Source organism: Phodopus roborovskii, unplaced genomic scaffold, assembly GCF_943737965.1.
Source record: "Phodopus roborovskii unplaced genomic scaffold, PHOROB, whole genome shotgun sequence".
NCBI lineage: Eukaryota > Metazoa > Chordata > Mammalia > Rodentia > Cricetidae > Phodopus > Phodopus roborovskii.
The window spans coordinates 2,029,247-2,052,873 of NW_026126417.1; the positions used below are offsets into that span (position 1 = coordinate 2,029,247).

Consider the following 23,627-nt stretch of genomic DNA (forward strand, 5'->3'; position numbering starts at 1 on the left):
ACTTTCCTCTTCAGATTTGTACTAATAGAATTGCCTTCTCCAGTGCTTTACCAAAATTCTTTCTGCATCTTTATTGTCTATCCAGTATTAGCTTAAATTAGACACATTCATACTCTTAAATAGCTGAGTCAAGCTTTATTCCTTTCTATTTCCTTAACGGTTGTAGGAGAAAAGTCCTTAAAATTGATTCAGGGAAATAGAAATTCCATTATATATTATTTAAAACAACCTATTAGAATGAAAGATCTTTTAGGGCATATCAACAACAGGCTTTAGGCTTAGAAGTCAAGGAACCTTATAAGAATCCATTGTTACAAATGATGTTCTAAGATCTGTTTATGATTTTGAATGGTGTTTGCCTTTTAGAGGCTTCAGGAAGAGAGAACAGTTAATTCCTATCTTGTGATTGCTTGCCAATTAGAAGAGCTTAGAATTTCAGTACTAAGTGGAATTCTGTTAACACTAGAGAAGACAAGGAAACAATTTGAAATAACAGTGGACCAATAGTTATTAAGTGGGATACACAGCACATTTGTATCTTGCAGCTAGACTGGCAAGCCTCTGATGGTTCTCACACTTCAGCTTATTTTGTCTAATAAGCTTGTTTTAGTTCCCTCACCCTCTCATCCTCCCCTGCCCCCCCCAATACCCATCCCATCCCCTTTCTGCTCCCCAGGGAGAGTAAGGCCTTCCATGGGTCGTCTTCAAAGTCTGTCATATCATTTGGAGCAGGGCCCAGGCCCTCCCTGATGTGTCTAAGCTGAGAGAGTGTCCCTCTGTGGGATGGGCTCCCAAAGTCTATTTGTATACTAGGGATAGATACTGATCCACTACCAGAGGCCCCATAGACTGCCCATTCCTCCTAACACTCACATTCAGGGGTTCTAGGTCAGTCCCTTGCTGGTTTCCCAGCCTTTAGACTGGGGTCCATAATCTCCCCCTTTGTTCAGGTCAGATATTTCTGTGGTTTTTTCCAGCCTGGTTTCGATCTTTGCTCATCACTCCTCCCTTTCTGCAGCTGGATTCCAGGAGTTTGGCTCAGTGTTTAGCTGTGGATGTCTGCTTCTGCTTCCATCAGCTACTACATGAAGACTCTAGTATGGCATATAAGGTAGTCTAAAATGTCTCAGCATCCTTACCCATTGCCTTCTAATAGCACCAAGGTAAGCACCTGTTATTAACACTTAAGCCTTAGGGAGATATTCCAGTTCTAGACTGTTATGGAAAGAGGTGGATCATGGGGACTAACTCACTATCCAGCCAGTGTAGCTCAAATAGCAAACCCCAGATTCAGTGAGAGACACTGTCTCAAAAAATAAGTAGAACACGATAGAAAAAGACACTTGATATTGACCATTGCACTTAACATGCACCTATATGGGCACAGGACACACTCTCACATACATAGGACACATGTATGATCACATGCAAACATGCAAGAGCATACAAACAGGTCACGAAGACTTTGTTACTCTGGCTACTGTCACACTTCAGCCTTCTTTATGATCAAAATTGATGAAATATATTGCGTCCCTATACCCCCTTTGCCTCTTCACTCATTCACTTCTTAGTTTTATATTGCCTGGTATTAACTCCTCCTGCCACGGGCACTCCAGGATATTCTTGGGATCTGCCTTCTCAATAGTTACTGGATGGGTGTTGTTGATTACAGCAACATCTCTCCTGCAATGTATCTGGGGCAGGCTGAGTCTAGTTGCAGCCCATCAGTCTGGTTTAATCTTTCCAAGCCTGTTAATATATTCTGTCTCTCATTTGAGTAGACCAAATTGGCTCTGGGGTAAGCACTGACTTAAGGAGATGGCCAGAGTGGATGCCTGCACTTGATTCAGGTTGAAGAAGGAAATGGTACACATAGAGCTGAATGCTCATCAGGTCAAAATGGAACTGGAAGAGCCAAAGAGAAATGGAACCAGAACCCTCATAAATGCCTGCCTGGTGCAAACATTGGCCCCATGGGTCCTTCTACCCATCCCTACAGACAGAGTTGACTTTAAAGTCAACTTATATTTTTCCTACAACAATAGACTATCCCAACTAATGTTGATCAGTAAAAGTCTTTTAATTGCCCAATTCCTTTGTAGAATTCTGGTCTTGCTGTTGCACTGAAGCCCTTCTTTCCCGATCCCAGGGTTTCTCTGCTTTTTTAGTTAAAAACATATTATAGGAAATGTATAAAAAGGAAAAATATTGATTATACATTATATTTTACACTATACCAATCTTTCTGTCACAATTTAGATGGGAGAGATTTGTTGTATTTGTCTAATTTGTTCTATTAACAATAAAGACTCAGGAGTCAGATTGTGGGGTGAAAACATCATAGATCAATGAAGCTGTGGAGGAGCAACCACGTGACCTTCTCTTCCCACTTCCCAGATGGAAGAGGTGGCTGACAAAAAGTCTGCCAATCTCCAAGTCCCTCCTTACTTCTTCCTGTGCCTTTCTATCCATACCCTGAGTCTTCTGTAGTCTCTATGACTAATTATTTTTAACTAGTAGCTAGCTCCACCCTCTGATTCAAAGTTAACTCTATTAACACAGTGCAATCAAATATCCCACAACACAGATTAGACAGGCAGAGCTATAAAAATGTCTGTAGTTAAAAGGACTTGCTGCTCTTCCAGAAGACTTGAGTTTGAATCCCAGCACCATGTCAGATGCTTCTCAACCACCTGTAACTCCAGCTCCAGGGGGTCTGGTCCCTTCTTCTAGCTTCCACACACACCTGCACACGCATTTCTACATACATACACATACAAGTATATTTTTAAAAAGACAGAGGCAAGAAGAAAGATTATGATACTACATTTTGTCATAGATTGGTTGAGTATTAAAAATTACAGCCATTCTCTCAGCTTTCTAGAAAGCAATACATAACCAGAGCTCATTGATTTAATATCCTTCTGGCTACCTGATCATGAGATAAACCGTGAATATAACAAGTAGCCAAATTGGAAAATGTTACCTGCTTTTCCCCCTGCTACCTCAGATTTTTTTTTTTTTTTTTGTATAATGGAATCATTTTTCTCATTAAAACTCACTTTACCCCTGTATTCTCTGTGTGATTTGTGGTTCTGCATATCTTCCAACTACTTTGAATAGATTTATGCTTATACTGTCTCTCCAGTGTCTTCCTTATTTGTTCCTTCTAGATATCATTCTCGACTCTTTTCAACCTTAGGTTTGTGGCACTTCTGTTGGACATGCCTACCCCAATGTTACCTCTTCTAACCTCTGTAAAACACCACTCAAAAGGGCATCTTCTTCTTCCATCCCAGAGACTGAAGTCAGATTTTTGGGCTTGGTAATGGTGCTGGACAGTGGTGGCACACGCCATTAATCCCAATAATGAAGAGGCAGACATAGGCAGGTCTCTGTGAAATCAAGGCCAGCCTGGTCTACAGAGCAAGTTCCAGGACAGGCTCCAAAGCTACAGAGAAATCCTGTCACAAAAGGGGGCATTTTCTCCCCAAGGTGTTCAACCAATGGTTCCACACTATCTTTACAACTATCTTCCTCTAGATTTTAAGACATTTAATAACTCAAACCCCACTCCTTATTCCTAACACCCTTCCACCACGATCTGTGCCCAGAGCTTTATGTGGTAGCTACAGTAAAGTATAGAAATAACAGCTTCAGATTATCAAGATTCATAGTCAAAATCATTAGATAACCTGCCTTATTGTTTTATAGATGCTACATTTGAAAGTAATATGTCAGCGGTCATTACATATTCATACTCCTTTGCATTTAATATTATAATCATGCAGATTTTAGCTATGCCTCTATATATAAATAGAAAAAGATGGAGGGAGAGAAACTACAACAGCTAATTTTTTCAAACTAATCATTTTGGGCAGGGCATTATATGTCATAAATTGAAAGAGAGAGAATAAGCTTCTAGTCTCCTGCCTATGTATCTCCAAAGAGAACTTACTAGAGATAACTGTTTAACATGTGTATGGATGTGTAAATAGTGTTTGCAAACCCAACAATTATGAAACTTGATTTTCCTAGTAAATATATGCATAAAGCATAAAAAATTGGTTCAACATCATTAGTCCTTAGAGAAACATGAATTGTAACCACAATATGATGTACCACATACCTATTAAAAGTTTAAAGCTATCCATCTTAAATGTTGGTGGGTTAAAGAAGACAGCACAAGTCTCAAATGTTAGTGAGGTACAGGAGCTAATTTGGAAAGACAGAGTTTCTTAAAAAGGTAAACAAACATGCACTTACCATATGACCTAGACATTTAGTGTGTTACTTCAGAGAAAATATATCTCCCCATAATGACTTAGAATCACTTGTAGAGGGTTTGTTTATAGTAATCAAAAGCTAGCAACCTTCTCAGTACCTATCAACAGATTACTAAATTAATGAATTGTGATGTCTGAAAATTTGACTATTATTTAGCAATAAAATTGAATTAGTAACTAATATGAGCAACAACACATGCATTTTGAGTGAACAAAGAAAAATGAATATTCTAAAAATTTATGTAAAATAGCATCATTTTTCCTTTTAAAAAATTACATAAAATTTAAATAAAATTCTCTAATGAACAGTGATCCAGAGGGTCAATGCTGGTAGAAAGCTGAGTGAGAAGACGTGATGTAAGGTTGAATGCACATAGTAACTTTTAAGAGCATTGGATAAGTTCTTTGTCATGATTTTGGTGATGCTTTAGTAGATATACAATCATTTCAAAATGTATCAAATTTTACACTCTGTTTATTGTATGACAATCAGTATTTCTAGACGGCTGTTAAAAGTCACAGAATGCCTCGAATTCCAAGAGAATATTTTTTATATTACATTTGTCTTTAGCGTTCAATGAAACCCTAAGTCCTGTTCTTCCAACTCCCACCTTTAAAACTAACAGCATCCAACACCATCTGTCAGCCCCATCCCTGTGACCCCAATCCTGCACGCTAAGTGTATTCTCTCCTCCTTCCATTAGGGGGCGATAAAGCGACAGGTAAAAGTTGTTGGCTTTCTAGCTCAGGCTGAACGCTTACTCTAACTTCCGGGCCCACTAGTTCTGCTTCCGGAGGAACGCCGGCATTCCGTCACAGGTTCCTAGAGTCTGAACGGGCCGGGCGTCACTTGCACCTGGGAAGTAGACATCTCATCGGCTGCTTGAAAGCTTTCGGGAGTCACCGTTGCGGACGCCGGCACCGGAGCCGGAGGCGACTGCTGCGATGGCGGCCCCTGCGCAGCCCAAGAAAATCGTGGCCCCCACGGTGTCCCAGATCAACGCCGAGTTCGTCACCCAGGTGAGCCCCGGCGTGCCCGCCTGTGGAAGGAGGGGTGCCCAGGCCCCGAGGACCGGCGTTGGGATTGTCTTTGGTATCTTGTGTACTTCCAGGTTACTAGTTAAACATGGGAAATGCCACAGAAAAACCTTTCACATTTATGTTAATTCTTTAGAAATTATTCTCTAGTAAGTTCTTTAGTAAGTGCGGAAGTTTTTAAGCCCACCCTCTTCTCTCCGGCTTCAGCAGACTTTGTCAAGGCAGAAGCCTAGAAGCTATTTCCATTCATTTAACTCTTGCATGTAGACAGGCTAATTTGTCTGTATTTCTGGACCTCTCTCACCCTAAGTTGCCCGCTCCTCCACTCTAAGGCTTCTTGGTATGTGAGATTTCCTCCTGTTGTTCTCCTGCAGTCCGTTCTTCAGGTTGCTTCAGAGTGCACATGGATGTAAAGCTGCCCACATCACCTGTTTTCCTAAATGTCCTCAGAAACAGTTCTGATTGGCCCTGGGATAATGACTAAAATCTTTGAAAGTGCTGTGTGATCAAGCCTATGCTTGAGTGTCCTCACTCTCTTCTGTTCGGGCTTTGTGCTTTCACCGCTATAAGCTTTGGTTACTTAAATGTGCCATGGTAACTCTTTTTTATGTATACAGTATTCTGGCATGCATGCATACACACCAGAAAAGATCACCGAATCTCATCATAGGGCGTTGTGAGCCACCATGTGGTTGCTGGGAATTGAACTCAGGACTTCTGGAAGACCAGACAGTGCTCTTAACCTCTGAGCCATCTCCCCAGCCTGCCATGATAAATTTTATCTTACTTGTTGGACATTGTTCCCACTGTATAGAATCCCAAGTTTACCCATTTTTCTTTTTTTCACTCTCATCTTTTTACGTCACATTAGAAAGGCTATCCCCGACTTCTTAAACTACATTAAAGTTAAATGCAGATAACTTGAGAAAGAACATGGAAACAGTCCAGGCAATAGCAACTGCTGACACCTTAAAGTGTGAACATAAAGATGGCTGGAATATATGAACTGAGAGGGGAAATGGACTAGGGACGATAGTATATTCCTTTAATTCCCTGCATGAGGGAGGAATGGGAGTTCAAGGCCAATATTGACTACATAGTAAGTTTGAGACCAGTGTAGGGTACATGAGACCCTGTCCTAAACTACAACAGCTAGAACAAAACAAAGACATAAAAAGAAGGAAGAGAATTACCAGTATGAGATGAGTACAAAGCAATATATGGGGACCAGATCATACACAATTTGAGAGGACAAATAAGTTTAGATTTTATTCTAAATCTGGTGGCTTTACACTGCCACCTGGTGAGTGATATTGTTAGAATATCACCTTATTAAAATGTGGAAATTAGGTGGGGACAAGGGAGCAAAAGTAATAGTAGGGATAAGGACAGTGTTAATACACAGTGAGAGATTGGAGAGCTTCCGCTATTAAAGATAAATGTAGATTGGTTATGTTCTGAAGTTGAGACATTATGCCTTGGTACTAGATTGTGGAGGAAAGATACTAAGTAAGAATACCATGAACAGCTGGGTGGATGTTTTGGCATATACTGAGATGGAAAAGGCTAGTAGCTCTGGCATATCAAGAATACAGTTTTGACTATATTAATTATGATATGCCTAATAGGCATTTTGTTGAATATATTGAAAAGGCCCTTGAATGTGAGGATAAAGCATATTGGTATTAACCCAAAGTGATACTTGAAACTGTAGGATGGAATGGGGTATCTGAAGAAAATTATTATTAAGCATCGTATTTATTCTGTTGTATTAGATTGTGAAAGTTGAGCTAGAAACTAGTTCTATTTTATTCTCCATGCACTCCTGAACACCTGCATTGTACTAGACACATATAATATGTTTAGTATGTATTTGTTGAACTAGTGGACATGTGAATCCATGAACAAAAGGACTAGGCTATTAAGATGCAGTGAGGAGAATGAAGATTCTCAGCAGTATTGAGTGGTAATGATAGCAAGAATTAGTATGTGGGACTTGCCATATGCTTTTATCTAGGCTGCAAAGACAGGTTATCTTTGCATTCACTGAGATTATCCTTGCATTTCATGGTCTTTGGAAGGAGACTGTAAGAAACTTAAAGTTTAATATGTAAAATGACAGAGTAGAAATGTGAAGGAAGTGATTTGAATACATAATTTAAATTGCTTGTATTTATCTAAGGAATTTGCTGAAGAAAATCTCCAAATGGAAATTTGTCATGGGTAGTTGTGTTGGAGTTAGATGCATTATCTCTTGTGTGAGTTAATTTCTGAGCTGAGAGAAGGGTCATATCTTATGTATTGAACAAATGATCATGAAGTTAAAGTTTAGCAAAGTTGTGACTCTGTTACAGCACATGTTTATGCTACTCTACTTGCGTTCCCCTTTGCCTTCCAATGAAGTTTCTTCTGCGCAGTTTGTGCTGTCTTAGATGTACTAAATGGAGAATGGAAAGTTTGTATTTTGCATAAGTCAGGACAGTTAAGGAGTGGGCAGGAGGTGGTGTGTGAGACTGTGGCTTAAATTCCAAGGAAAAGGTAAGACTCAAAAGAAAAGAGACATGGTGCTAGATCTGCACACAAGTCTCCACAGGAAGCAGTTAAAGTCAGAAACAGTCAGAAGACATAACTGCAGTATTTATTTTTAATATGTAAAATCTGGGTCCATCCAAGAGATTATATTCAAATCTCTTATGCATGATTTGATGAAAAGATTTCTATGCTTTTGTGGTTGGTTCCCTGGGGGATGGGGGATAAGGACATCATGGGAAATTATGGGGAGAAGAAGTGAGGTTTTCTATCAGGTTGAAGTGTGTTTGATAATTTGGAAGAAGTGTTATTTAAAGTAGGCAGGAAATGTGTTGATTGTTAGGGTTGAGTTGTAAATGCAAAGAACACATAGGTACCACCTTGTTTGTTTTAATCAATGAGGATACTACAGAAAGGTAAGACTACATTGAAGTTGTTTACAAACTAAAAAGAAGATGTAGTTGTTAGGTAATGTTGAAAAGGCTTCATGGAAGAGTAACATTTCAGCCGGGACTTCACTTTTCCGTTTATCTTTTCATCTGTAGATTTGTCTATATAGCAAACATTTAAGTACCACCAGTATACCAGACAATGCAGTTCCTACTCAGAAATCGATTAAATCTTTGTGCTTGCTAGAATTTCCATTTTTTTTTAAAGAGATTTTTTTTTTTTGTTTAAAAAAGTCAGTAAGAACTGTTCAGTTTTTTAAATTTTTATTTTTAATTGTGTGCTGGAGGGATTGCTGTGTGTGTGTGTGTGTGTGTGTCTGTGCATGCGGGTGCACACGCATAGTTACTTATGGAGAACAGAAGGGGCAGTCAGATCCCCCAGAACAGGAGTTGTAAGCCACCCAGCATGGTATGTAGGATGGATGGAACCCAGGTCCTCTGGAAGACCAAATGCTCTTACTTGCTGAGCCATTTCTACAGCCTTAGTCCTGGCAGGTATAAAATCCACTTAAATTTCTAGAGAGATTATGTATGTGTATTCCAATATCTAAGTGAAGCTTAACCTGCTAAAATATAAAACACCAATTCCTGTATCCTCTGTAATAACTAGCCTTTTATACCACAGTTTCTTAAAGATTCTGCCTACTTATGTCTGGGTATATAGTAATTATTTAAAGGTTTATTTCTTTACATACCAATATTCCTGAATATTTTGAAACTGGTTTTTAATTCTTAATCATCTATTGGCTGACAAATAGTGTGCAGCTCACTAAATCTCTTGAACTCTGGATTTCCTTATGAATGGACCAAAAACATTTTTACTTGGATAATAAAAAAACCATACTGTTTGGCAGAGGTTTTAAAAATAGGACATTTTGGTATTTTGAATGGTAGCTAGTTATCATGCAAAACATCACTGGTTTATTGGATTGGAGCCAAGGATGATAAATTGCATGTCTATATGGCACCTTTAAAACTGGCCAATTCTCTAATCCTAGATCTGCTTTGTTAAGGAACAGCTTCTCATTGAGAGACATGTCTAAGTGGTTCAGTGGTGTGAACCTGGAATTTAATGTTTATCTTTTTTTTTTTTTTTTTTCAGTTAGCATGTAAATACTGGGCTCCGCATATCAAGAAGAAATCACCCTTTGATATAAAAGTAAGTAGTTTTGTTTTACAACATAGTTACAAACAGTTGTACTCTTGGTATCTTTTTAAGGATTAATTCAACAAGCTTTTAATACATTTTTTATGTTGAAAATAGTGTTTTACATTATCAAACTAATAATTGCTTATGTTAGAAATTTTGGAATCTTTAGAAGTTATGCATAAAAATATAAAAATCATTACATAGACATAACCAGTGTTATCATATTGTTTTATTTCCTTTAATTTTTTTCCAAAAATGTGAATGTGTTGTATGTGTGATGATTTATTACTGTTTTATTATTACAGGTGAGCATGCAACAAATATTTTTGTGAATATATAGAAAAATTTATACAAAGGTTTGGCTGCTCATTAAAAATAGAATCTTTTGTTTTCTGGTTGATTTTATGTTGCTAGACTGAGGCAAATGATTAAAAAGGGTGGAAAGAGTAGAAACTGTTTTGTCTAGAATAGATGACTAAAGACAGGACTAGTCAGTGGACTTAGGTTTCATGAAAGCAATTGTCAAAAAAGTGAACAACAGATTTTGTAATTGGAGGGTTCTTCCTGGAAGGGTCTTAAAATGCCAAGCCTTCATGTGGAGTATATGTTGATATTGCAAAGCACTAGACAAGTGATGAAGACTCAGACCTTAATCTCTGATGGTGTGGATTGTGATGCTTTAGGTGGCTTTGTTAAAGCTACACTTAACTAAGAACCTTACTGAATTTTTTGAGCTTCAATATTTTATTTGTAAATGTATTTTTGTTTTGCTAGTAGTCATGTTTTATTCACCAGGAGGATATTCATGGATTCAGCATACATGATTTAATTTTAATCATTAGCAGAGGAATCTGATCTCAGTAAATGATGTTTGTATGTTTTTACTTTTTTGTGAAGGGTCAGGAGTCCTTAGAGTAATTTTCCATTAATAACAAATGTCATGCTGTTACTATCAGATTAATTGAGTTGGATCTAGCTATAGTAAGCTTTTCTTGAGATTCAAATTCATACGTCAGTCATTTTACTTTGTTAGATAGTTCTAGATGAAATTATATATGCCCATTCAGGATAATTTTACTATTTGTTTGTTTTTAAAACAATGAGTTGGGTGGTGATGACACATGCCTTTAATCCCAGCACTTGGGAGGCAGAGGGAGCAGATCTCTGAGTTTGAGACCCAGCCTGGTCTACAAGAGCTAATTCTAGGACAACCTCCAAAGCCACAGAGAAACCCTATCTCGAAAAAAACCAACCAAACAAACAAATGAGATCAAACTAGACTTTAGTCATCACCGATCCTCCTCCATAAACATTTGACATTTACACTCTGAACATTTAAGAAGCATTAACAGTAGTAGAACTACTCCCATGCATTAAAACACTTTAGTACTCCTAATATCTGTACTATGTTTCTAAGGTAACTCCTACTGAAAGTCTATCACATTCCAGGTTTATAGTGGACATTTACATGCCCTATCTTATTCATGGCAACCTTGTATAGTAGTCTGTATTTGGGGTCCATTTCTTAGGTAAAGGAACTGACGTTAGATAGGTCGGGCACTTGTAAGGTCACAGCCTGCAATAGTGCTGTTTTGAGGCAGTCTTCTAACCCCAGAACTTGATATCTATGTTCCCTAGCTCAGATGAATAGAAATCATTACGTTATTATATTCATGTGGATAGTAGGATGTAACAGTTACCATTTATTTCTGTCATATGCTCACTCTTTTAACTTAATTTCCAGCTGGCTTTTAGAAAACTGAGTCTTAGAGTCTAATAACATTTAAAATAATTTTAAATTAGGTTTGAAAATATGACTATAAGATTTATTTATCTAGAAATGTTACAAACACATCCTATTTAAAGAATATTGTAGAGCTGTGAGTTTATGTAGATGAATTTTACTTTACTGTTATTTTATATTTGAGACATAATGCCATTGCTAAAGAGTCTTGTTATTTAAATATTTGTTCTTTCTTAGACCACATTATTTTATACTAAATAATTGAATCAGTAATTGAAAACTGTCAGTTTAGATTTGAAAGCAAAGTGATTGACATATTAAACTTTTTTATACTTTTGGCAACAGGTAATTGAAGAAATATATGAAAAAGAGATCGTCAAATCAAGGTAGGAGGGAGTAACTGTGGTGTTGGGATTATGTAGACCATGTGGGATGTGTCTGAATGTCCAGTTCTGCTCTTAGCTTGCAAAGGATCTTTTTTTTTTTTTTTTTTTTTTTTTTTAAAAGAAACTACTGCTCATTGGGGTGTTGGTGGCAAGAATGTACTGGTATTGATGCGTAGTGTATTATTTATGTGCCTTAGAGTTTTCAGGGTCAGATCAGTTTATTTGGTTTTTGAAGTATGAAAATAGAGATAGCTAGATGATAGGTAGGTAGGTAGAGAGAGAGAAAGAGAGCATCCGTGCGTGTGTGCGTGTGCACATAGATTTATTTCAAGTTCACTAATCTTGCACCTTGAATTTGTGGTACTGCTGCCTTAGTCTCCTGAGTGCTGGGGTTACATTTGTGTGCCACCATGCAAGCGCAAATTTTGTAGAATCTTTTGCTTGGTATTTTTTATGTTTAGTCTTAAAGAAGTAAATTTCTAAATAATTTGAAGGCAAAAATAAGGCAGTGTCAGAATAGAGGAGTGGTTTTGTTTAATGGTTGGTTTGGGAGCTTGCTAAGAATTTTTTTGTAACATAAATTGCAAAATACCTTAAAATCTTTAAAGGAGTAGTGTTTTAGACTAAGTGCCTAAGGACATTATTTTGCTGAGCAGTACGTAATATTCAGTATCTAGGGAATGGCTTGATGTAATATTTATTAATTGGTTATAATATACTACCAGAATAGACTTGTTTATAGTCATAAGATACTTTTAATGTCATGGTATTCATATGTTATTCAGATCTTAATATTCTTATGGTATAAAAATAGATATTTCTAGGATCTCAAAATTAAATCTTAAAAACCTTTTTGCCTAGTACATGGTTAGTATGACTTATTATTACATAATTCATTCACTTTTGCTATTTCTATTTCAATTTTGGAAAGCCTCTCTTTCTGTATTTTTATGCAGTTTCCATTTAAAACAGGAGTCATTACTGCTTAAGTGTTTCCTGTGCACTGGCTTTGCTCTAAACATTTTGCATACATTTACCCTTATTCCAAGAACTTCATGACACTATTACTACATATGGTTGAGGAACTTGCTTAGGCATTTCCTAGTAATTGAGGCATTGGCCTCTTTCCTTGGCTCTTATCCAGTACAGTTTATTTAAAAGGAATAGCATCCATTGTTTTCTAGGATCTATTAACTTATACCATTATTTATCCTGTCATGAATTCATCAGGTATATTTTATGGTGAAAAAATAAAAGTGACTGATTGAATACTTTATGTTTATCTTCATTTGAAATGGACACATTATTTTATTATGAAACGTGACACTAAAAGGATATAGTATGCCCTTATAGACTGTACTTTTTCCACAGAGAAAACTTGAATTTTGTTAGCACTCTAGAAGCCACTGTTCATTACTTCCTCTAACGTGTTAATTCGTAAGTGAAAAAAATAAATAAAATGAAAAATAAATACTACAGTCTTCATTTTGTTGTTGTTGTTTTGAACTTTAAATAAACAAACCTGGGTCAGTCTAATGCTTCACCAGGTAAAAACACTTCCACACAAACCTGAAGGCTCAAGTTCAATCCCTGGAACCAACTCCATAAAGTTGTCTTCTGACCTCCACATACACTGTAGGTATGCTCACACATACATACCACACATTCATGATGGCAGAACCCTTTTAGCATATATTTTTCTCTTTATATAGTCTTCTGTATAGTTGTGAGAATGCTGTACAACTCCAAACCCCTTGTTTTCATACAGCTGCATCCTCTAAGAATTATGGTAATGAAGCAATTTCCATGTCTGCCCACTGTTTATCAGTTTCATGTGCTTGCTGATAGCATCAATGGACCTAGTTTGTTTTACATAAATTGTTCAACTTTGGATGTGTTTATAAAGTATATGTTATGTTATAAGCATAGTGTCATGCTTAATTCATGTTGTCAGTAAACATTGCTAACTTAGAAAATATACAAACTACTTCAAGGTATTTATATTTGTGGTTATTATTTGTAGCTTTTCATATTTCCAAAACTCTTCTGATCTGGAGTCTATTGACTAGGGTGGTTTTTCTATCATATATATACACCTTTTGTTAAGCTACCACTCCAGAGTATATCACTGAATGTGTGACATCCACCCTGTAGCCTTGCTGAACTGTAGAATCTAATGTTTTGTCATTGTTCCTCCAGCTTTTTGATTTTGCACACTAAAAACATTAATCTCATTCTTGCTAAAAGTTCTGTGACTATTTACTTGGTGAAACTGTTTAAGAGATCAGAAAGCAGTGGAATAGGATATTAACAGGGTAAAAGTCTGAGGAGTTACAAATTTAATTTTCAAATCTAGAAACTACCACCTAGTGGCAGTGTTCTGTGCTGGCTGCTTTATTTCCAATATTAGAAAATAATTAAAATAAAATTAGATATTTGAACTGCCTTTGGAGCAATACCTTGTTAATAAAGCTTCATTTATTTATGTAAAGCCACATACTTCTATTATAAAAGAAGAGTATAATAAAGAGAGATATCTACTATTTCCCACAGTCAAGACTCAAAAGTATGTGAGCCATCTCATCTCTGCATTTGGTCCTTTGGTAGATGTATCCATGAGGTGAGAGTGTTTGTGCTTTTTAAGTTGACCCAGGTAATCTTTTGGCCGCTGTGATCTGATGTTATAAAATATGACTTGTCATTTAATTTAATTACAAAAGATTCCAAATGAATGGGAATTAGGATCTCTGAAGTGTTTCTATTTTCTATTTCAAAGTTACTTTTTTTTTTTTATGTTTTTAGGTTTGCCATCAGAAAAATAATGCTGTTGGAATTTAGGTGAGTGAAGAGTCATTACATGGATGGTTGGTAAAGATGACCATGTAAGTAAAGTGTTATATTTGCATTAAAGAAAATATTCTTATAGGGTTCAGGAATAAAGCTCATGGATACAGATTTCATTTAGCATGTCCAAGGCCATGTTTTAATCTAAATTCATGACTGTATATTTTATGATGGTCTTATTCAATATTTCCTTTGTTTTCAAAGATAACCTTATTATCAGGGTAACTTTTATTTTGAGATTGTTTTCACTAGTTACAAGTGGTCTGTGGGAATAAATGAGGATATATTCTGTAACCATTTTTCTTCTTTGTAGCTGAAATTTTGTGACTAAGACACCATTGTTCCAACCTAGCTCCTGATACATAACATTTCAAACACTAGAAAATATAGTATTTTTCCAGATTGCTAAACATTGCACACGTTCAGCATATGCCATACTTCTGACCTATATCCCTAGCCCAAGAACAGCTTTGTTTTTTTTTTTTTTTTTTTTTGTTTGTTTGTTTGTTTGGTTTTTGTCTGTCTGTTTTTTGTTTTCTTGAGAAAATCCCTCTCTTGGCAGTGGTGTCCAATGCCTTTAATCCCAGCACTCTGAAGACAGAGGCAGAGACTGGATCTCTGTGAGTTTGAGGCTAGCCTGGTCTATGGAGTGAGTTCCAGAACATTCAAAGCTACACAGAGAAACCCTGACTCTGAAAGACAGACAGAAAAAGATCTTTCTATGCAGCTTTGGCTGGCCAGAACTCACTGTATAGACCAAGCTTACCTGGAACTCTGATTCACCTGCCTCTGTTCCTGAATGCTGGGATTAAAAGCATGCAGCACTATGTGCTGCTTACATACAACTTTTAATTACGAAGGTATAAGACAGCATGCTACATCTAGGTTTCACTAGCATGTAAAAATAAAAACAGTAGTACTATTCAGCACAGACAGAACATTCCATAAGCTAAAGAGTGCTAAATGTTTTGTATACACATCACTCATATCACCCTGAAGTAGAGGCATTATCCTCTCTAATTACTGGAACAAACAAGTCACAGGTGTTTTCAGGATGGTGCAGTTAAGTTATTGGTAGAGTTGAGATATCAGTGCCTGATGCCAAAGCTCAATACTTTTTTACTTCCCTATATACTTCCTTGAATTCTGCTCTGTATCAGAAGAGCCTCTGTATTAGTGCCTTAATCCCTATTATTCTGGCCTCTCACAGAGCCAATCCTCAGCTGCTCTCCATGACCCCTTCATATCTTCAAAACTGGTACCACCTGAGTGACTCTTACACTACCAACTTAGCCTGCCAGCCCAAGGTACAACTTGACTACCTCTGGACTATAGTTTCTCTGTGCTGAGCCTGAGCAAACACATCCCAGATTTCACCTCAGTCATACTGGTCTCTTCTTAGTCATAGTTGATTTCTTAGCTCCAGCTAACCAGCATCGATTATGCCAATAAAGCAAAGCTTTACTTCAGTGGTACTGGTCTCTTGTTAATCGCAGCTGATTCTTCATCCCAACTGACCAGACCTACAGTTTTCTTAATTCAGAATATCAAACGCCACCAATAGAGTCTTTACTTCCCTCTGAAACTTCACAAGCCATTCCATGATCTTCATAGCCTTCAGCATTATCCTTTAATCTTCCAAATTCTCACAATAGCTCACCAAGCTTTAAATACTTAATGGTTTTTCTAGTGCAAAGTTCCAAAGTCCTTCTACAATCCTCCCCAAAACTTGGTCATGTCAGCATTAAAAATACCTCACTCCTGGTATCAATTTATGTATTAGTTAGGCTACTATTGCTATGATGAAAAATCATGACCAACAGCAACTTGGGTTGGGAATGGCTTATTTTGCTTACACTTCCATATCACTGAAGTCAGAGCAGGAACTTAGATGGAGCAGAAACCTGGAGGCAAGCACTGAAGCAAAAGCCATGAAGGAGTGCTGCTTACTGGCTTGCTCCTCATAGATTTCTCAGCCTGCTTTCTTATAGCACCCAGGGCCACCAACCCAGGGATGATTCCACCCAAAGTGAGCTGATCCCACCCACACCAGTCACCAATCAAGAAAATGTAGCACAGCCTTATCTATAGGCCAATCTAGTGTAGCATTTTCTCAATTGAGATCCCTCTTCCCAAATGACTGTCACTTATGTCAAGTTGTTAGAGAGCTACATAGGATACCTATGTACACTAATTCAGTGCTCATTGAAAACATGGCATTATGTAAATGAGCTTAAGAGGGAAACTGGAGTTTATGGTTAATTAGCTAGTATATCCTAAGAACTCTAACACAATTTAATTTTATTCACACAATAATCTTAGAAAGATCTTTCTAGATTTTCCAGGAGAAAACTGGATCAGGAAATGAATCTTTTCCAGCCTTTAGATAAGTACCATACCATGTCACTTTTCAAGAAAACTGTTAGCTTTTTATTACCATTACAAAATACCTGAAGTAGTTAGAAAAGCTTTGTTTTGGCAGGTAGTTTTAGAGTGATCTGCCAGTGGTAAGTTGAGCATGTTTTTTAAAGACTGTACAGTACATCATGGTGGGAACTGTGTTCACTTCATGGCAGCCAAAAGTAAAGTAAAAGACAGGAAGGGCTAGGACCCCAGAATTCCTTTCAGGTAAATTCTCCCAGTGACTTAATTATACTACTAGTCTCCATTTCCTGAAGGTTCTGCTACTTTCCAGCACAGCAAACTATTGTTCAAGCCTTTAATGCATCATCCTTTGGATGACACTCAAAACCAAATTATAGCAAAAATAGATAAAAAGATAAAAATTAAGAATATATTGGTATGCAGTTAAGATTAATTAGTCTTCTAGTGTCAAGAAACAAAAAGATTGTAATGAATGCATTAAGGATAGTGAAACATTTTTAAATACTGGAAAGTGGTTTGATGGTGTTGTCAGTTTGATAGGATCTAGAATCACCTGGGATATAAGCTGCTAGGTCTCCTGTCAGGGAGTGTCCAGATGGGATTAGCCTGTGGGAATGTCTGAGGGATTCTCTTGAGTAGATGTTGGTTGGTGTGGGAAACCCATCTTACTGTGGACAGGCCCATTACCTGGGCAGGGTAAGATGTGTAAGATAGAGTAAGCAAGCAGAGCACTAGCATCCATCACTCAGCTTTCTGATTGTGACAGTGAATTCAGATATTTTATCTGTGGAAATTAATTAGAAAATTATAAACATGGAAAATATGAAATATGGGATCTAGAATGAATGATTTTAAAATCTGTCAGACCAAAAGTTCTTCCTAGCAAAAAACGACAAATCAATTGTAGTTCTCGGTTGTAGTAATAGAGAAGGTATGAAATGAATTGCTCCATTATCACACATAGAAAAAAAATGCCAACATAACCTACAATTCTATATCCAGCTGAACTGTGATGAAATGAATGTTAGCTAAAGAGTGACTGGCACCAAATTACAGCTGACAGAAATTCTAAGACGTGATTTAAGAAGAATTTTCACATAAAGGAGGAAATGAGTCCTTACCCACATACTAGATAGAATGCTAGTCTCTAACTTAGATTCTTTTGACCAACATTTACGTAAACTCTTATCTAACTTCCTAAGTTATTGCAAACTAACCAAGAAGGATTTCTAGTGGTAGGCTCATAGAGAAAATATCAGTGCAGGTGAGCTCCTAATGTACAGAAGAACACAGAATTAGAACAGAATATAAAATCCCCATGCCTGGGCATGCCTGTTTAGTGATTTAATGCAGGAGCAAAGTAAAGTATTGTTTTTCATTAATGCTCGAATGTGTTTTTAGCCCATTGTAATAATTTGTGTTGTATATACTTCAATAAAAACTGACTAATTTATATTTGGAAAGTCAGAAATACTTAGATTTGTTTGCTCATGTATCCATAAGTTTAAAAAATAAAAATTTTAGTATCCAGATGGAAAAATGTCAATTACCTTGAAAACTGAATTATGTTGAATTACTTTTTAAACTATATTTTATAGAGCTGCTTCTGACTAAGTTTTTTAAAAAAAAGTTTTGTTTTTCCTTGACATTCATTTTGGTTTAGAGTTAATATGTGAAATGATTTTACTTTTACTTGTGTGAGCTTTTGGGTTAGGGAATGAATATTTAGTGTTGGTTGATTTTTGTATGTTAATAGATTAGTGGCTTCTCTTGTCGTGACAAAGTGTTTTTCATGCCATTTAAGAAAGGAAGGGTTTGATTTGTCAGTTGAAGGTACAGTGCTCCACATCATGGTAGGGGAAGCATGGAGATAAAAGCAGGTTTAGTTATTGCAGCAGGAACCCAAGGTGACTGGTCACAACATTGCCTTTGCTGTCAGGAAAAAGGGAAATGAGGGCGGGTGTTCAGTACCATTTGTACTTTTTCATTAAGTCCAAGATGTCTACATTCAGGGTTGGTCTTCCTCCCTCATTTTAAATATCTCTGTGAACTTTCTCATAGACATACCTAGTGATATGTCTCCTAGGCGATTCTAAATCCAGTCGTTACCAATAAAGATTTATCCGTAACTGTCCTTTGATGTCTTCTTGCTGGGAAGTGTAGTGCTGTCATTGACTGGAGCCACAGTCTCTGCAAGTCAGGAATCACCATTGTGATTGCATGGGAGTTTGTGACAGACATGGCAAATTGTAAATAAGGGTTTTCAGACTATTCTCGGAGAGCTAGAAATTCTCCTATTGTAAGACCCTAATTCTGGGGTCCCGATGGGCCTATGGGAGAGCTCTGCGATACAAACACCAAAACCAGAAGATGCAACAAGCAAGAGGTATTTATTGAACGAGTGCACTCGGGTGACAGCAATCTCGGGGAAAGCTGCACACCCCCCAAAGGGTTTAGGCTCTCTTTTTATAGAGAAGACTGCAAATCAGCATACATGCATGGGGCACAAGGTGATTGATTACAAAGTATGATCTCTTGTTTGAGAGATCACCCAGGTATGACCTGTTCTTATTCAAAGGATAAACCATAGAATGACTTAGAAAGTCCCCAGACTGTCTGTTGGCCAGGAGTGATCCAGACAGGGCTGTTATCTGGAATCATTTGTTCCAGGGTTGCGGACCTATTTCCTTGTTGTGGACCAAGACCTGTGAGAAACTTCTTTCATACTCTGGCTTTCTCTTGGCTGTACTTTTAGAGCCTTCAGTTATTCCATAAAGGTTTGATGATTCAGTAACTAGCCCTGTTTAACAAGATCAGCCTAGCATATAGCCATTAGCCCCATCACCATAGTAACCTTTCTTGTTCTCATAATTCCTGATCTTTCACCTATGTCAACATCCATTCTTTGTGATTTTCTATATTCTGCTTGCAAGAACTATTCTCCTTCCTACATCCTTGCTCTGCAAACTAAAATCTTTCATTATTTTTTCAGGTGTGTGATGCAGTTCAATGCCTGGTGATAACTAATGAAATAGTCTGCATTTTTCTTAACTCTTTACAGCCAATATCTTGAAAATTATCTCTGGATGAATTATTCTCCAGAAGTTTCCAGCAAGGCCTACTTAATGTCCATCTGCTGTATGGTGAATGAGAAATTCAGAGAAAATGTCCCAGCCTGGGAGGTAAAACAATAAAGAAATTACTTTACAGCTCTCACTCTGGCCCACTTATGCCATTATAGAGTAGCAGAATCTTTTACTGATAGCAGTATCCCCTTAGGATGGGAGATTCCCCAATGATAAAGTCCTATAAAACAAAGAATGAATGCCTGAAAGGTCATGTTCATTTTCTCCTAAGTGTAATACTTCTAGCTGATTTTCTAGGACTTAAATAATATGAATGTAGAGTTATTTTTCTATGTTATATTTGAAACAGGGAATAACATGAATTATAATGACTCACAATGAGTTGTCAAAGAGCAAGTTATATTGGTAGCTATTGGAGACTAAATATGTGAAAGTTTTTACAAGAAAAGCATGGTAGTTGTCTTCTGTTTTGCTGAAGTGGTTTCCAAAGTGAGAAATTGTTTAAGATTAAGTTTAGAATTGTTAAGATTAAAACATGGACATTTCTCTTAAGTATTGAACTCAGGTTAAAGTATGGATCCTGAGATTCACCAGAGAAAAACCAGTTCCACCATTTTGAGCCAAATTTAAAAAGAACTTTATTTAAATATTAAACACTGACCAAGATGGACTTTGGTCAAGATCATTCCAGTTGCGTGGCCCCTAGACACATGTTGCAGGGCTATTTAAGGACAAATCCATATGGCCACCATACCTTCCTATAAGGCCTTGCTCTTATTTTCTAAAGATTTTAGATTTTCTAAGAACTACAACTCCTAAAATCCTAGCAAGGTACCTAGTGCTTGGGGAGATAGGGCTTACAGGTTAACTTTGGGTATTATAAGGCATCCTGGGGATCTTAGGAAATAGCTACAAGTGATTATAGAAAGGAAGAGAGAATTTTCTTTTTTTTAAAGCCAGATAGTAATTTCATCAGTTGATATAGAGACTACTTTAGTGATTAGAGTTTGAAATAGAGGAGTAACAGTGCAGGAATTCCTTCATTCTGCCCAGGGAATGCATTCCAAGACCCCAGTGAATATCATTAACCTCAGATGATAGTGCCTACACACACACACACACACACACACACACACACACATCCATATTTATCTACACACACAAACACACACACACTTTCCTATGGAGTAATTAGGATTAAGTTCCATCTGTAAATTGGGCAGTGTAAGAGATCAACAGTGACTAATAAAATGCAACCAAGAGCTCGAAATGGATTATTTGTTTTTTGTTTGTTTTTCCAGTCAGGGAATTTTTTTCTTGTGTATGTCTGGCTGCCTGGAACTCACTGTAGACCAGGCTGACCTTAGATTCAGAGATCTGCCTGCCTCTGTTTCCCTAGTGCTGGGATTAGAGGTGTGCACCACAGTACTTCCCCACCCTGACTCAAAGTGAACTTTTATTCTTTCAGACCTTTAAGAAGAAGCCAGAGCACTTCCCGTTCTTTTTTAAGTGCATCTTGAAAGCAGCATTAGCTGAGACTGATGGAGACTTCTCCCTCCATGAGCAGACCGTCCTCCTGCTCTTCCTGGATCATTGCTTCAATAGTTTGGTAATTTTACTTTCCATCAAATCTTTGGGTTTCCTTATTCTTTCTGAGTGAGTTTAGATGAGTACCTGAAGCCTGTCACTTTGTACATAGAGGTAGGGAGTAGCAATGGTGTTGGAAGCTTCATTTCAGCATCTCTCAGACCATTTCTAGACTTGATTCCTCCTCTCTTATGAAATTGGAAGTGAAAGTGAAGGGGGGAGCATGAATGTGAGGAGCAGCCAGGAATCTGGTTACTAAGTATTTTGAATAGTGAGGTCTGCCACAATCTGCTACAATGCAAGGTCATTATTTTTTGTTGTGTCTTATGCTCAAGCTAGCTAGTCAACAGCAGAGCCTTGTTTTAAGTTGACTGAGGAAGGCCATTATAGTCTTTGGAAATGTCTTGTTGTGATATATTTTTCATCCTTGATGAAGTCATCTTATAAAAAATAAAATATTTCCAGTAACTAGTATTTCACTTCAGCTTCCTCACTGTGAGTATCTGGAAGTGTATGCATCCTTGTTTAAAGACAGATGCTTCTGAATTAATCATGCCCTTAGACCTATGAAGGAAAATCCAGAGTCCATTCTTATCTGCAGACAAAATGCTGTTGGATGGGTGGTTATTAGATGTCTATGCACTGTCTGATGGCTTAGGTCTAGTGAGGACACACAAAAGTTTATGCACCCAGTAGATACTACTATTATTCTCATTAACATCTATAAAACTAAACCAAAAAAATATCAATTCATTATCAGACAGTGAACAAGGAGAAGGTTTAATTAGTATTAATAGTTTGGTGCTGGTTTAACCAAATTAAAACCTGGTTTATTATTGAAATAGTTTTTATCTTTTTTTTTTTTTTTTTTTTTTTTTTTTTTTCCCAGTCTTCTTTGAACCAGTTAGGCCATAGCTGCCACATAGCTGTAAATATTGTGGCTCTTGGAGAAAATACATTCCTGCAAACCCCTAGTTGTTACTGTTGTTACTATTATTGTTTCATTTTATTTTGTGCTAAGAACTAAACATGAGTTCTCCTGGTGGGTAAATTCTATATCCCTGAGCCAGATCTCTGGGTCTGATCATAAATATTTTTGTCAAACTGTAAAATAAATAACTTTTTAAAAAAGACATTATTTTTCAATGTAGCGCACACTAGCATTCAACTCATACTTCTGCCTCAGCCTCCTTAGTGCTGGAATATTACAGGTGTATGACATCTTACTCAGGTCATAACCTTTACTATGCTGTTTCTGTTTAAAGTCATCCTACTTAATATGTAATTTTGATCATCCGTAGGCTCTCTATTATCATTACTGTTATTAAATGCAATTTATCTAATTCAGGTATTTTCGTGTAAGAGCATTTGGAGCTCTTCTAGAAGACCTGAGGTCTGTTCCCCATACTACATGTAGGGTTTCTTTGTTTGTTTTTATACTGTTTAACATGCAATTCATCTATGACATACATCTTCAGGTTTCTCTTTATTTTTTATTTTACATATCAATTCCAGTTCACTCTCCCTCCATCCCTTCCTCTCTCCCTCCCTACTCACATACACCCCAGCCACCCTCCTCTCCCATCCCTCCCCACTCCACATGTAGGGTGATGCCATCCAGGAGGGGTCATCTAAATCTGTCAAGTCATTTGAAGTAGGGATTAGGACGTCTCTCCTGCCTCTAGGTTAATGGAGTATCCCTCCATGGGGGGACATGTGGGGTTTCTTATAGTTAGCTGTAATTTCAGGTCCAGGGCATCTTATGTCCCCTTCTGGCATTGTCAGGTGTGTACGCGGCGCGCACACGCGCGCGCACACACACACACACACACACACACACACATACACACACACACACACAAATAATAAATCTAAAAGAAGACAGGGCAGTGTATTGAGTGTTTTATACCTGTGAACTTCAGATAGTACTTCAGAATTCTTTTGGGGATTCATATTAAAAGGGTGGGATCACCAAGTAGAAACAATGATAAAAACAACACCACATCTGAGAAAGGACACTTGCTGGTATCTGATAGCTGGAACTGAAGCAGAGAGGTACCACAGCCTCAGGGGAGACAGGTACCTGGGGCAACTTAAAACTTCTGCAGTTTTGTGCTCTTTGTGATTACTTCAGGGAGTATTA

The 23,627-nt window shown here is 37.3% G+C and overlaps 1 protein-coding gene across 1 annotated transcript in view; it reads left to right on the plus strand.

The window, feature by feature from the left end:
• The first annotated feature begins 5,127 nt into the window (after positions 1 to 5,127).
• Positions 5,128 to 23,627, plus strand: part of Aqr (aquarius intron-binding spliceosomal factor) — a 77,636-nt gene continuing 59,136 nt past the window's right edge. The window contains exons 1-6 of the mRNA XM_051183774.1: positions 5,128 to 5,306; positions 9,405 to 9,461; positions 11,542 to 11,582; positions 14,385 to 14,420; positions 19,873 to 19,993; positions 21,366 to 21,506. Coding sequence (XP_051039731.1) covers positions 5,232 to 5,306; positions 9,405 to 9,461; positions 11,542 to 11,582; positions 14,385 to 14,420; positions 19,873 to 19,993; positions 21,366 to 21,506 — 471 coding nt within the window. The 5' untranslated portion in view covers positions 5,128 to 5,231. The remainder of the gene's footprint in view (positions 5,307 to 9,404; positions 9,462 to 11,541; positions 11,583 to 14,384; positions 14,421 to 19,872; positions 19,994 to 21,365; positions 21,507 to 23,627) is intronic.